Source organism: Anolis sagrei, chromosome 1 (assembly GCF_037176765.1).
Source record: "Anolis sagrei isolate rAnoSag1 chromosome 1, rAnoSag1.mat, whole genome shotgun sequence".
Taxonomy (NCBI): Eukaryota; Metazoa; Chordata; class Lepidosauria; order Squamata; family Dactyloidae; genus Anolis; species Anolis sagrei.
The window spans coordinates 22,131,811-22,148,075 of NC_090021.1; the positions used below are offsets into that span (position 1 = coordinate 22,131,811).

At 41.5% G+C, this 16,265-nt stretch overlaps 1 protein-coding gene across 1 annotated transcript in view; it reads right to left on the reverse strand.

Moving 5' to 3' along the window:
• Positions 1–16,265, reverse strand: part of DHX57 (DExH-box helicase 57) — a 45,932-nt gene that overhangs the window by 20,351 nt on the left and 9,316 nt on the right. Inside the window, exons 6-13 of the mRNA XM_060754515.2 lie at positions 14,971–15,149; positions 14,484–14,605; positions 12,255–12,450; positions 10,399–10,523; positions 8,136–8,269; positions 6,509–6,563; positions 4,171–4,373; positions 2,677–2,793 (exon numbers count right to left, since the gene is read on the reverse strand). Coding sequence (XP_060610498.2) covers positions 2,677–2,793; positions 4,171–4,373; positions 6,509–6,563; positions 8,136–8,269; positions 10,399–10,523; positions 12,255–12,450; positions 14,484–14,605; positions 14,971–15,149 — 1,131 coding nt within the window. The remainder of the gene's footprint in view (positions 1–2,676; positions 2,794–4,170; positions 4,374–6,508; positions 6,564–8,135; positions 8,270–10,398; positions 10,524–12,254; positions 12,451–14,483; positions 14,606–14,970; positions 15,150–16,265) is intronic.

The window sequence follows — 16,265 nt, forward strand, 5'->3', positions numbered from 1 at the left end:
CAGGATCACACCCAAACTGCGAACCTGTGTCTTCAGGGGGAGTGCGACCCCGTCTAACACAGGCTGTAACCCTATACCCTGTTCGGCCCTGCGACTGACCAGGAGTACCTCTGTCTTGTCTGGATTCAATTTCAATTTGTTCGCCCCCATCCAGACCGTCACAGCGGCCAAGCACCGGTTCAGGACCTCGACAGCCTCCTTAGTAGCGGGTGGGAAGGAGTGACAGAGTTGGACATCATCTGCGTACAGATGACACCGCACCCCGAAACTCCGGATGATCTCGCCCAGCGGCTTCATGTAGATGTTAAACAACATGGGGGACAGTATTGAACCCTGAGGAACCCCACAAAACAAAGGTTGTGGGGTAGAACAGGAGTCCCCCAGTGACACCTTCTGAGACCGACCCTCGAGGAATGACCGGAGCCACTGCAGAGCAGTACCTCCGAGACCCATTCCCGCGAGGCGTCCCAGAAGGATACCGTGGTCGACGGTATCGAAGGCCGCTGAGAGGTCGAGTAGCACCAACAGGGACACACTCCCCCTGTCGAGCTCCCGACGGAGATCATCCACTAAGGCGACCAAGGCTGTCTCGGTACCGTGTCCCGGCCTAAAGCCAGACTGTGCCGGGTCTAGATAATCCGTGTCTACCAAGAATGCCTGGAGTTGTGAGGCCACCACACGTTCCATGACTTTGCCCAAAAAGGGAAGATTGGAAACAGGCCGATAGTTTACCAATTGAGTGGGGTCCAGTGATGGTTTCTTCAACAGCGGTTTTATCACAGCTTGCTTTAAGCTGGCTGGAAAAATGCCTTCCCGAAGGGAGGCATTAACCACCACCTTAACCCACTCGGCCAATCCCCCTCTGGCCTCCTTTAGAAGCCAGGATGGGCAGGGGTCTAGGATGCATGTGGTAGCTCTCATTCCTCCAAGCACCTTGTCCACATCCTCGGTTTGAACCAATTGAAATGAATCCATCAAAATCGGACAAGCAGATGCTCGTGTTACATCCTCAGAGACTGCCGTTAATATGGTGTCCAGTCCAGAGCGGATCAAAGCGACTTTGTCTGTAAAGAACCGAGCAAAAGCTTCACAGCGAGCTGCCGCGTCATCAGGGCACCCATCCTGAATGGTGGGTTTTAAAAGGCCTCTGACAACTCGGAACAGTTCAGCCGGACGGTTCTTTGCAGACGCAATAGTGGCCGCAAAGAAAGTTTTCTTTGCGGCTCTTATTGCCGCGGCATATGACCTTAAAAAGGACACAAACCGTGTTCGGTTTGGCTCGCTCGGATCCGAACGCCACACGCTCTCTAGTTCCCTCTTCTTTCGCTTCAACACCGCCAGCTCCTCAGTAAACCAAGGAGCTGGTTTAGTTCGGCTACTTGAGAGGGGACGTTCTGGAGCGATCGTGTCTATTGCCCTGGTCATCTCCCCATTCCAGAGAGCGACCAGGGCATCAACAGGATCACCAACCGAGGTGGCGGGGAAATCCCCAAGAGCCATCAGGAATTCTTCTGGATCCATAAGCCTCCTGGGGCGGACCAATTTAATAGGTCCTCCACCTCTGCGGAGGTTAGGGGGCGCAGTAAGTCTAAAGCTGACCAGGTGGTGGTCGGTCCATGGCAACGGAGAGATGGATAACTCCTCAACACCGCCACCTTCCTCCCATCCCTGGCAGAAAACCAAGTCCAATGTATGTCCAGCACTGTGGGTGGGGCCAGATACTTGTTGGGACAGACCCATGGTCGCCATGGTAGACATGAAGTCCTGAGCCGCTCCCGTTAGGGCAGCCTCGGCGTGGACGTTGAAGTCCCCCAGCACAAGCAGCCGTTGGGACTCCAATGCCAGGTCCGAGACTACCCCCGCTAGCTCAGGTAGGGAGACTGTAGTGCAGCGAGGTGGACGGTACACTAGCAGAATCCCTAATCTGTCCTGGTCACCCACCCTCAGGTGGACGCATTCAAAATTTGTTGACTGCGGGATGGGGGTCCTGGTCAGAGAAATGGAATCTCTATAGACTACTGCAACCCCGCCTCCCCGCCCTCCGGATCTCGGTTGATGCTGCACAGAGAACCCGGGTGGACAAAGCTGGGTCAAGTTTACACCTCCAGCTTCGTCCAGCCAGGTCTCTGTGATGCACGCCAGATCTGCCCGTTCATCCAGCATTAAATCCTGGATGAAAGTTGTTTTACCATTGACAGATCTGGCGTTCAACAGCACCACTTTCAATCCTGAGGGACCGCCATCCTGGTTACACCTACTTACCGTATCAGGAGACCGATTTGGGATTACTAATGTTGTTCCACGTTCCCTAGGCCGAATTAAAGGTCTCCTTTTCCCGTATCTCCCCTTCCCCACCACCAAAAAAGTTCACAGTTTTTTTAATGCAGTGTCTTAAAAAATTCAGTATGATAATGCTCACAAGAATGTAAATAAAGTAATCATGGAAACAAGAAGTATTAAGTTTGAAATCTCACTTTTGATTGTGCACTGAACTTATAAAAAGGCTTATGTCAAAACAATTTCAAAAACAGGACCCCCCCCCCCCCCCCCATAATAACAGCAGAGTAGAATTCATAATTTAACATCCTGCCTGAAGTAGTCATCATCACGCAATCACGGTCAAATACATTTGTGAAACTGCATATAGAGAAAGATTACACTTCTACATTTTATTACCTGGCGGATATGAATGTTTGCCACTGACAATCCACTCTAGTAAGGCCTCAATTAATTCAAGATTAACTTTGTCTAAATCCATGGTTGCCATTGTTTTTAATACTGATGTGCTAATCCCTAAGAAAAAGAAAGAGAGCAAAATCAGTCAGATATATGTCATACCATTAACAGAAGAGCACTACACGAGCACCACATCCAAATACGTCAAACATTTGGCAAGAAAAAAGGTATATAACTGCATTGTCTTTTCTAAAACAAGTTCTATTATTATGCTCTTCCTACTCCTCTCATATTAGGAATACAATGTAAGAAAAAGAGCAGTTATTCATTACACTTACCAAAGGAAAAACTGCTCAGCTTTATTAGCTGAAAATTCTAAATATTCAGCTAATATTTAGAATATTAGTTGAATATTCTAAAGGGGCAGAAGAGTTTGAAGTTGCCTTGGATCCCACACTGATAGCAACTTCCTCAAGCCTCCTCTATTTAATGCTTTGTTTATAATGTGTCTGTGGTGTTGTTATGAGGATGATGGGACTCAGGTTCACAGTTTGGTTCAAAATGTCCCTGTTATAGACAGTGAAAAAATGCCTGATATAGACAGTGAAGAAATGCAGTTTCCCACAGTAAGGCATGAGAGTGTTGATACTGAAAACAGCCAGGTGCAGTTTGACTCAGAGAAGGAGGATAGCTCTCAGCCTGGTTCTCAGCCTGATAATGAGCAAGCAGGGAAATAGGCTAACACTAACGAACATACTGACCTTGACGATATGGGAACTTTAGATTGGGCTGACCGGTTGGAATTCCGAATTCGAAGGAGTGAAAGAATAGCTAACAAGAGGGAGGCCAGAGACCAGAGAAACACCTTCATGTTTTGCAAAGGGTATTAAACAGTGTGTTTGAGACCAGATCTTTGTCAAAGCAACTTCATGTTTACCTAAGGAGCTTGCCTAAGATAGGTTGGATTATCTTGCAGTTTTGTTTTTCATGGTTCCAGGACTTTGTCATGTTCTCTTGGGTTTTGTTGTTGCTGGTGCCTTTTTGGATTAAGCTTCAAGTGCTATGTTATGTTGATCTTTTGGAATATTAACCTTTGCTTTTAAGAATTTTTTTACCTTTTATTTTTTAATAAACTATAAAGACTTCTGGCTGTGTGCAGTTCGGTGTTCTTCAGCAAGGTGAATCTACTCTGAGGTGCAACATGTGGTTTCAACCAAATTCAAAATACATAATACAATATTCACCATAAGTAGTAAAAAAATGAAATGAGATTCTGGAAAGACTGAGGATCTGTGAAATGGCGAGAATCCAATCTAATGCTTAGTTAGCCTCTCAGCACGTCACAGATTCCACAGTCTCTTTCCAGCCTCGTGTTTCTATTTAGCTTCAAATCTCATTTATTTGCTGATTAAAGGAACCTAATCATCTGCCTATTTTGGTATCTTTGGGAGTCCTACAGATATAGAGAGCCGACTGTATACAAAAACATATCACCTTTGTAGCGGACCATCAACTGCTGGACCGTTAGTTGTTGGTCTGGGACAGAATCTTTAGCTGTGACTGCTGTACTTTGCACCAAGCCAGCATGCCTCAGGTCCTCCTCTACTTCTTCTGCAGCTGTCCTCAAGTGCCTTGCCTTCTTACCAGGACCTTGCTTTGTACTCCGCATGTATGGACTGCCATGTTCCAAGACATACCTGAATGCAAACGAGGAAGAAGGCCAAAAACAATCTTACATTTCAAATACCTAGCTGATGAAGGAGATATCTGGACATGAAGAACTTTTTTGCAAAACTTCTAACATGCTTCATGGCAACAAAGTATGTTAAGTGACACTCTTTATACTCAGAACTAGGGTAGGCTGAAAGTAGACTAGGATGTACTAATAATCCCTGAGTGAGATGAAAATAATGGGTTATGTTTTTATTACTCTTGTTTTATACTATGTATTACTGTTTTAAATGCTTTATGATGTTCCTGGGCATCGAATCGTTGCCTCTGCAAACCACCCTGAGTTGCCTGAGGGCTGAGAAGGGCAGTATACAAATATAGTAAATAAATAAATCAATAAAATAAGAAACATATTACTGTCTGTAAATCTGGCTGTTGAAATAAAATGAGTTTTGAAAGGAAAGGAAATCAGGAACAGGTATATGACAGGAGTATGAACTCAGCTTTGGTCCTGAAAGCAAATTCCTGAGATGCATGTGTCCCTGGAGGCAGCCTTGTTTCATGTTCCCAAGAGTAAATTCTTCCTCAAAATAAACCATAACTGTTTGGGGATGGGCAGAGCATGCCGAGGGCCACGTGAGGACTGTCAATGCCTCGGCCCAGCTCTTTGGCCCTCTGCCACGCTTTGTTTCCTGCCTACATGGCCTACCTGCACACCAACCCCATTCTCTCCTCTCCCTCTACTTCCTGCCTCCCATGCTCTTTAACACTCCACTCCAAGAACAAATAAACCTTCTCGACACAATTTGCACGTATCACATTCCCCTCTACATAGTTGTGTCTATATAGCAATAAGTTCTCAAAGATATAAATTATAAAATTAGCAGGCACATAAAAAGCATTGAATTCTAGCTACTCCATATTACTGGTTCCAACATATCGCAAGTTGTCAGTATTTGTACAATACTCCGGCCAAGATATGGTGTGTATACTACATCATCCCTCCACATTCACTGGGATTATGGACACAGGTCCCCCATGAATGTGAAAAAATTTAAAAATGCAATTTTTACCTGAGGGAACACCTCTCTTAGCATTCCTAGGTCCTTCAGCTGGAAGGTGACCATAGAATTGTGCTGGAGGACCCAGAGATGTACAGTCAGGTATTCCTTCTAGTAATCACTGTCCTTCATTCTGACTTTATGGTAACACTAAATGCATACTTCCTAACACAGTGTTTCTCAACCTTCCTAATGCCACGACCCCTTAATAGACTTCCTCACGTTGTGGTGACCCCCAAACATTGCTACTTCAGAACTGTAATTTTGCTACTGTTATGAATCGTCATGTAAATATCTGATATGCAGAATCCTAATAAAAATATCTGATATGCAAGATGTGTTTTTATTCACTGGACCAAATTTGGCACAAATACCTCATACGCCCAAATTTGAATACTGGTGGAGTTAGGGGAGATTGATATTTAATTTGTGAGTTGTAGTTCCTGGGATTTATAGTTCACCTACAATCAAAGTGCATTCGGAACTCCACCAACGATGAAACTGAACCAAACTTGGCACTCTTATGACCAACAGAAAATACTGGAAGGGTTTGGTGGGCATTGACCTTGAGTTTGGGAGTTGTAGTTCACCTCATCCAGAGAGCACTATGGACTCAAATAATGATGCATCTGGACCAAACTTGGCACAAATACTCAATATGCCCAAATGGGAACACTGGTGGAGTTTGGGAAAAACAGACCTTGATATTTTTAGGAGTTGTAGTTGCTGGGATTTATAATTCACCTACAATCGAAGAGCATTCTGAACCCCACCAACGATAGAACTGGGCCAAACTTCCCACACTGAACCCCCATGATCAACTGAAAATATTGTATTTTCTGATGGTCTTTGGCGACCCCTCTGACACCCCCTTGTGACCCCCCCTCAGAGGTCCCGACCCCCAGGTTGAGAAATGCTGTCCTAATGTAACTACTAGTTAAGATGACAATATAAGGGTATGATTCTGTAGTCCATTAAAGCCATAAACAAAACAGAAACCCAAATGAATAATATTTTAAATATGAATACAAAACTAAACAGTCTGATTTTATTTAAAAGACCTACAAGGAATGCACTGAAATATTGAAGAAATGTCTTACCGAGTCACTGCAATTGCATCTTCTAGAAAAAACTGATCAACAGGGAACGTCCTACCTAATAGAGATACGGACAATAATAAGCGAAATTAAAAATAATATACAAAGCAGAGCAAAGGAATAGCATTTTATGTCATTGTTACAATTGCCATCGATATGTAAATTACAATAAGTAATTTACACAAGGTTGCTCTGAGTTTTCCAGGCTGAATAGCCATGTTCCAGAATCATTCTCTTCTGACATTTCACCCACATCTCTGGTAGGCAGACAACGCAGAGAAGCCACAAGCATGTGGACAATTTCAACAGAAAGGAAGAAAGCATGAATACCCAGGTTGGGAGAAAGAACTCTTGTCTGTTGGAGGCAAGAGTGAATGTTGCAATTGGACAACTTGATTAGTATGTAATGGCCCTGCAGCTTCAAAGCCTGGCTGCTTCCTGACTGGGGGAATCCTTTGTTGGGAGGTGTAAGCTGGCCCTGATTGTTTCATGTCTGGAATTCCCCAGTTTTCTGGGTATCGTTCAAACACGAATCAAGGAACATGAAAGGTACTGCAGACTAATTCAGCCTGAGAAGTCAGCCATAGCAGAGCACCTGATGAACCTACCTGGACACTGCGTATTATTTGAGAACACAGAACTGCTGGACCACTCTCACAACCACCATGTCAGGCTACACAGAGAAGCCACTGAAATCCACAAAGATGTGGACAATTTCAACAGAAAGAAGGAAACCATGAAAATGAACAAAATCTGGCTACCAGTATTAAAAACTCAAAAAGGAGGACAGTAAATAAAGAACAACTCTCAAAAACAGGGGAATTCCAGACAAGGAACAATCTGGGCCAGCTAATACCTCCCAACAAAGGATTTCCCCAGGCACGAAGCAGCCAGGCTTTGAAGCTGCAGAGTCATTAAATACTAATCAAGGGGGCCAATTGCAACATTCACACCTGCTTAAAACAGACAATAGTTCTTTCTCTCTCCCTGGACATTCCACAGATATATCAACCTCACTTGTCTAATTTCCAACAGACCCCTCAACCTCTGAGGTTGCCTGCCATAGATGTGGGCAAAATATCAGGAGAGAATGCTTCTGGAACATGGCCATACTGCCCTGAAAACTTACAGCAACCCAGTGATTCCAGCCATGAAAGCCTTCAATAACACATTGCCATTTCTTTCTGATCTGTATGGCCTGGCCTATGAACTTTCATTTTAGTAGCTGCGAACTTCTGCCATTATGAATTTAAAAAGAAATGATTGGCCGAAGAAATCATTAGATTCTGCAGAAGGAAGAGTTGCCACCAGTTATTAATTATGATAAATAGGTGAATGAACATATCCTTACACTTCTCTCATAAAAATAATCTAAGATAATAGCAACCAACTATTTATTTAAACCTATATCATTTCTCCTGAAACTGGGACGCAAAACAAGATCAACCACAAACGATACAAATAAAGGCACAAAATGGTTTAGTAGAAAACTCTTTAAAATGAATTTAAATATTAAAACACAAGGAAATCCAAAGCAATTTAAAACATGCCAATTAAGAGCTGTTAAAACTAGCAAAATATTAATACATAAAGTGATTAATAATGAAATTGAATTAAGACTGTTTTCCACCTGGTATGTTTACAACTGGACAGGAGTTAAAGTACTGAGAAAAGAGTTCTGCATTCAGAGTGGCACTCATCAGTATAATTCGTAGGTCTGGCCTCTGCATCATGATGTCCTTCAAAATCAGCAGCAAGAAGTCACTGAAGGAAACAAGAAGAAAACATCTGAAATTCTTCAGGGCCGATTTAAACTGTTCTTTCAGTTATTTTCACCCATTTCCCCTCCTTGCAAGAATTCTGTCAAAATTCAGAGCCATTTACTCCCAAATTCCCTCTATCTACAAAGTTGGACAGTGCATAAAATAGAGCTATTTCCTCCAATTTGGTGGCCTTCTGGTGTGTTGGACTACTAACGCCAGAATCCACTGGAAGAGCAAAAAAATACTAGAGGGCTCTTTTAATAGGCTGTCAAACATCATAAACCAGTAATTGTAGTGAAATTAAGAAAATAAGTAAGACCTGTTCTTATTCTTTTGAGGCATGGAAAGAGGTGACAAGATTCACATGTAAAGTTATAAGCATAAGATTTTTTTTCCATACAGCTAGAAAGTATAATAAACAATTTCCCAGAATTGTGGAAAACTGGATTGCAGTGTGTTTTCCAGGCTGTATGGCCATGTTCCAGAAGCATTCTCTCCTGATGTTTCACCCACATCTATGGCAGCCATCCTCAGAGGTTGTGGGATCTGGGTTGTTGTAGGTTTTTTCGGGCTATAGGGCCATGTTCTAGAGGCATTTTCTCCTGACGCTGCGCCTGCATCTATGGCAAGCATCTATGGCAAGCATCCTCAGAGGTAGTCTATTGGAACTAGGAAAATGGGTTTATACATTTGTGGAATGACCAGGGTGGGGCAAAAAACTCTTGTCTGTTGGAGCTGGGTGTGAATGTTTCAACTGACCACCTTGATTAGCATTTGATGGTCTAGCAATGCCTGGGGCAATCTTTTGTTGAGAGGCGATTAGATGTGCCTGATTGTTTCCCCTCTGTTGTTTTGCTGTTGTAATTTTAGAGTTTTTTTAATACTGGTAGCCAGATTTTGTTCATTTTCATGGTTTACTCCTTTCTGTTGAAATTGTCCACATGTTTGTGGATTTCAAAGGCTTCTCTGTGTAGTCTGACATGGTGGTTGTGAGAGTGGTCCAGCATTTCTGTGTTCTCAAATAATATGCTGTGTCCAGGTTGGTTCATCAGGTCCTCTGCTATGGCTGACTTCTCTGGTTGAAGGAGTCTGCAGTGCCTTTCATGTTCCTTGATTCATGTTTGGGCAATGCTGCATTTGGTAGTCCCTATGGAGACTTGTCCACAGCTGCATGGTATATGGTAGACTCCAGCAGAGGTGAGCGGATTCCTCTTGTCCTTTGCTGAACGTAGCATTTATTGGATTTTCTTGGAGGGTATGTTGATAGTTTGTATGTTGTGTTTCCTCATCAGCTTCCCTATGCGGTCAGTGGTTCCCTTGATGTATGGCAAGAACACTTTTCCTGTTGCAACTGACAGGAAGAAACCAGTCTTTGAACCTGCAAGGCCATTCAATGCTAATCAAGAGGCTCAATTGCAACATTCACACCTGCCTCAAGCAGACAAGGGTTCTTTCTCCCACCCTGGACATTCCACAGATATATAAACCTCACTTGCCTAGTTTCCAACAGACCTCACAACCCCTGAGGATGCCTGCCACAGATGTGGGCAAAACATCAAGAGAGAATGCTTCTGGAACATGACTATACAGTCCGGAAAACTCACAGCAACCCAGTGATTCCAACCATGAAAGCCTTCGACAACACATTGTGGAAAGCAATACTAAACTGTAGTTTTTCCCTTTCCCAGCCACAAAAGAGGAGGAAAGGGAAGATGCCAAGGTTTTCCAAGGTTGCACAATAATAAATCATGACTAAGTGTCGCATGTGAATCAAGCCACCCTATACGATCACATGGACAGTGTGATTATTAAAAACAAAGAAAACAGTGCAATACAGTGTTTAAAAGGTCAGGTTACAACCAGAGACATCTAAATTAAAATTCCCTCTCAACCTAAATAAATACATAAATAAATAAATAAATAAATAAAACAATGGATGCTTTGGATCAAAGACTACCTTATCCTACATTATTTTCTGACTTTTTGTTTTTTTTGTATGTACTGATTCATAGCCCACGTTTCCTCATTGAGAAAATCATACATTAAAAGTAGACTTAAAATCACATTTCAAAGATACACGTTTTATTCTAAAGGTATTCTTCATACAGTAACTATAAAAAGCTGGATTACCTTTCTTCTGTTCTCTCGTGAACTTCATCAATAATAACATGAGTGAATCCTTGTAGATTTAAGTCCCCTTCTAGTCTTCGCAGAAGCACCCCAGTGGTACAGTACAACAACCGTGTTGCTGAAGACTTTAAAACAGGAGAAACAACATTTATGGTTAAATCAAATTTTCTGCATATGATTACTAACTTCTCTGTTATTAAATTCACTGTGAAAGCTGAGATCAAATCTGACTATCTTATGTGTCATGGAAGAATCCTGCAAAAAGTTTCCTCTGATGATCAAGTGAGCAACAAATTACACGTTGTAGGTTCACAGCAGGAACGTAAGTCTTTTGCCACTCCTTTTATGAACAGTGTTCAGTATGGGAAGTAACATGGATGATTACATTTGCTCAGCTCTCTCAAATGGAAAGGCAGCTCAGAACAAGCAATCAATTAGAAAAAAACATAATAAAAGCAACTGGTTTGATTATTAAGCAATTTCAATAATAGTAATTTCTAGATCCTTCAGTATAATTCTATAATGAAACTTTTGGAAGAGACTGATCATACCATTGTGCTGGCAGACCTAGATATCCCTAAAGAACACATCACGTGATGAATCTCCAGGTTAGTGGTTCTCAACCTGTGGGTCCCCAGGTATTTTGGCCTACAACTCCCAGAAATCCCAGCCAGTTTACCAGCTGTTAGGATTTCTGGGAGTTGAAGGCCAAAACATCTGGGGACCCCACAGGTTGAGAACCACTGACCTAGGTTCTCTTAGTACAACTCTATGGTCAACTTGCGCTGGAACGATTTAACAAGCAATCATTATTTCTCCGCTTTTGCAGGAATCCTGCAACCCTAAACCCAACATATATAGAGGGTTGACTGTACAATATAACAAAAAGGCAACCCACCCTCCAAAATGACATTAAAAATGACTAAATTTTGATGCCAGCAAAAGCCCGAGTGAACAGAAAAGTGATGATGCTTAAATATCAACAGTTTAGATGTCTCCTAAAAGAGGTCCCAGAGGGGTTTCCACATTTTGGTGCCTGTTGCTCTTCCAGCCAAGAAAGGATCCTATTTCTAGCAGCCAGCTACTTGTGAAGGGGCCGAGGGAAGGACATAGCTTCAGCAAGTACTTCATCTTTGCCTGTAATATCCTTCCCTCCAGTGAGCAGCCGGGCATTATTTCCTGAAGTATGGACTGGTTGGATCTTCTTGCGATCCAAGGCACTCTCAGAATTTTCTTCCAACACCAAAGTCCAAAAGCATCTATCTTCCTTCGCTCAGCTTTCCTTATGGTCCAGCTTTTGCATCCATAGGTTATTATGGGGAATACCATATTAACCTTCGTTGCCAGTGTGATGTCTCTACTCTTTACTATTTTATCGAGATTGGTCATTGCTCTTCTCCCAAGAAGTAAACAGCTTCTGATTTCCTGGCTGCAGTCTACATTGTGCAGTAATCTTTGTGCCTAGAAGTCTGTCACTGTTTCCATGTTTCCTCTTTCTATTTGCCAGTTATCAGTCTGGTTGCCATAATATTGGTTTTTTGATGTTTAAATGCAACTCAGCTTCTGCACTTTCTTCTTTCACGTCAGTTATAAGGCTCCAGTTTAATTGCACGTTAGGAATTTTAAAACTAAAATGCAATTGCTAGTTTCAACAAGAGTAAATAAGAATAATGGGCAAGGGGTAAGCATACACTTAGGTAAACACTCGTATCATTGCTAAGAGCAGCAACTGAATCCAGATAGTAATTATTACCAGAGGTTCAAAAAAAAAAAAAAGATGTGGTGGAAACTGGAAACTGGCTAGCTCATTTGACTACTGTAATAGAAATAAGGAAATAAGGTAAAAATAAACAAACCATGACACTTTCCAGCCGGATTTGGTATCCAACTGTGACCCCAACTCTTTCTGTACGTTCCTTGGCTACTCGTTCAGCCACAGAAATGGCCGAGATCCTGCGCGGCTGGGTGCAGATGATGTTGGCTAACTGACTGGGAGGACCTTCTAGGGAGGAGTCCAAGATAAACTGAGGAATCTGAGTGGTCTTTCCACATCTACATAAAGGAGAGGGATGAAATAAAAACAATAGCATTCTCCTATCCCCCAGGCAACACGCTGAGATGTGTGGTCACATCTAGCCTACATTTTTGAGAAACAAAACCAGTGCACTCCAAACCTGTGGAGTTGTTGTGGGCCAAAAATCAAATCACTTACACACTATTTTCTTAAAAAAGCAAACTAATATCCAAAAGAGCATATAAATTAATAAAATGTAATAGCTATATAGAGGAGAGTGGTAATCTGGCCCCTAGGAGGGAAAAAGTGTATTTGTATATCTGCATAATTGTATTTATTGATCGTGTCAGAAGCAAACCAAGGGTACAGTTGCAATATATTTAAAAACCACAAACTTTACAAACTTGGATTTATATTAAATGTCTTTTGACCAGTAGCTGGCCACTTGCATAATTATAAATACACACAAATGTAAAGCTACCCATTCATTAATACAGATTCAGACATTTTAAACAAAAAATATTAAAAACTAAATTCCCTCATGTACAAGAATGTGTGCTATATACTTGAACATATAAGCAAGGATTATTATAACTTGCTTAGGATACCAAGAGGCTGGAGAACATCAAGTCAATGAGTTTTGAAAAAGATTAGACCTGAAATCAATAGATGTATATAGCCACACTGTAAATTCTAGAGTTCAAAACTTTATGTTCATTTGTGTTTAAGATTTAAAACAACAAAATAATGTTTCAATCATAAATTACACATTTGGGGATTCAACTTTTCATCATCTGGGCTGTATACACAAATGTTAAAGTAATACTAAATAATAAAAAAAACTTTATTTGTACCCCACCACCATCTCCCCGAAGGGACTTGGGGGGCTAACAAAGCACCCAAGGTGCTACACATAAAATAGAATTACATATCATCAAAACAATACACAATTTGACTGAATGCAAACAATGGACGCCAATCGATAAAATTAAAAATTGTAAAACTTCTAAAACACAGTAATTTCTGTGGGTCATTGGGTTTTAAACCCAAACGCAATGCCGAATAACAATGGTTGACGTCATCACATGACCATAGTACATTACTCCAGGTCAAAGGCCCATGTAAACAGCCATGTTTTTAGGCTCAAATAGAAAGTTTGGAGATTTAGGGATAATCTAATCTGTCTAGGGCAAGCATTCCAGAGTTGGGGAGCCACCACTGAGAAGGCCCTCTCTCTTGTCCCCTCCAACTGCACCTGTGCCAATGGTGGGACCGAGAGAAGGGTCTCCCCAGCAGATCCCAAGGCCCGCACTGGTTCATAGAAGGAGATGCAGTCTCAAATTACTTTACATAATCATTTGGAGAAAGGAGAACAACTGCATACTCCTAACCACCTAGACCTCATTGGCTTTCTCCTTCCGTCTGCAAATGATTACCATCAATCTGGACTGGTTCCCCAAAAATATATGAATGCAGAAGAAGGCATATGTCTAAGCTATGTTAGATAAGTGTGCTATTGCTGTTATTTCTCCTCTCTAGGAACCAAAAGGTCAGGCAGTAGCATATGAGCAACTAGACTGCAATCTAGTTCCAAAGTTATGTGGATCACAAATTGGTCCTATTGGACAAGGTGTAGAAAATGGATTCATATTAAATGTGTTATTTTATCATGCATTGTTTATGGCTGAGTTTCACACTTCTAGGCTTCATGCAAGGCAGCCTAAGGTTGCTTATTCCTCCATGATCCCACCCCACAGATAAGAGAAATGAAAGGACCTAAGGTCAATTTTGAAGGAAGTAGAAGTACTAACTTTCTTGTCATCCAGGCTAACAGGAAAAAAAGGTTTAGAGCTATAAAATAATCCAAGATAAACAACAAAAGGAAGAAAAGACAGCCTGTACTGCACATTTTCTGCTAATATACTTTCAAGGTCATCTCACTTTTTTGTTAGGGTGGAGGAAGATAACTTGGGCTGTTATTTACACAGCAAGTAGTGTGACCTGGCAGGGTTTAAGGTTAAGTTTATGCTGTAAAGTGTTGAAGTTTATGCTGTACAGCTCACTGCCTTACCCAGTCATGCCACTCACAACAAGAACCTGATGTTGGTTCAGCAAACGCAGAATGGTTTCTCTCTTTTCCCAGGCAGGGAGTTTCTGTCGTTCTTGTAACAAGGCCTGGTAGTGCCTAGAAGACTGACACAGAAGCATAAGGTAAACAACAGGCATAATTGTCAGTGCCATCTAAACATGCTTTATTTTTTTTAAAAATGTGACTTTTCAAGAGCTTTGTATTGCAGAGCTTGTCAAAGACATATGATCCCACTTCTAAGGACCACAAAACTCAGGTTGCAACATGAAATTAAAAACTGGCATCAACAAAGTGCCTTAAATCAATTAGTCAGGTAGCAATTTAAACATATGTACCAAGAGATATAAAAAAATGCAGAGTGCAATCACCATTTAAAGGGATTTTTTCCTCCTCCTGCCGCAGCAACCCACTGAACATAACTGCTTTGCTGCTTGAAGTTCCAGGTTTACAATCAGGAACTTAACTTTACCTTCTTTATGCTGAACTGTTTGCAGATTTTTAAATTTTCTCTGGACATGGGCTTTGTTGGGGTGGCATACTTTTTCAAAAGCTTCTTTTTGAGGTTAACATAGCTCTCTGCCTCTACATGAACTGTCTGTAGTTCATCATCATCATCTTCCTCCTCTTCAGTCACCAACTCCTTTGTTGCTTAAAAGAGAAAGTATCTTAGCATATGCCCTTTTGGAAAATGGGTTAGGTACATAGTTTTAGAGCATGGAAGCTTTAGAATACAGCATTTCACCAGATGGTATTCTTGCCAAAGGAATCAGCCTATCAAAGCCAAACTTTCAATCATCCACAGCAACATTGCATGCCAGCTATCTCCTTAATCAATCCTGCTCATCGTGTGTTTAGCTTGCTTGCCCAGGCTACTGGACAAAACAGAGACAAAGGATTCACATGAGCAGTACTGAACAGTACAGCCACATAGTAGGATATTGATTGATGAATGCAGATTCTAGAGGCCAATTTTATTTTGTCAATATTTCAATATCTTTCAGAAATTCATAGAACTAGGAGATGAATTACTGACCTTATTATACTTCATAGTCCCAACTACAGATAGACTCATTAAATTAATTGAATGTATGGATCCACAAAGCAGCCATTGATTCAACGGGCATATTTTAATTGGGTGAAGGTAAAGGCTCCCCCTTGACATGAAGTCTAGTCGTGTCCGACTGTGGGGGGTGGTGCTCATCTCCATTTCTAAGTTGAAGAGTCAGCATTGTCCATAGATACCTCCAAGGTCATGTGGCCAGCATGATTGCATGGAGCACTGTTACCTTCCCGCCAAAGCGGTACCTATTGATCTACTCATGTTTCGAACTGTTGCATGTTTTCGAACTGTTAGGTTGGCGGAACCTGGGGCTAACAATGGGAGCTCACCCTGTCTGTGGATTTGAACTACCAACCTTCTGATCAGCAGCTTAGCAGTTTAACCTGATGGGGTTTTAACACTCAAATTTAGGATAATGTATCTGGTTACTAAGAATGAACACTCCTCACCTATAAAGAATAAACACTCATTCTTTATAGGTGAGGAATATATACCTGGCAAAATTTTATTTATACACTTGTATAGATATAATAATAATAATAATAATAATAATAATAATAATAATGTTGTTGTTCATTCGTTCAGTCGTCTCCGAACAAATGAACAACAACAACAACAACAACAACAACATAATAATAATAATAAACTTTATTTATATACCACCCTATCTCCTCAAAGGGACTTGGGGCAGTTAAGGAGATTCA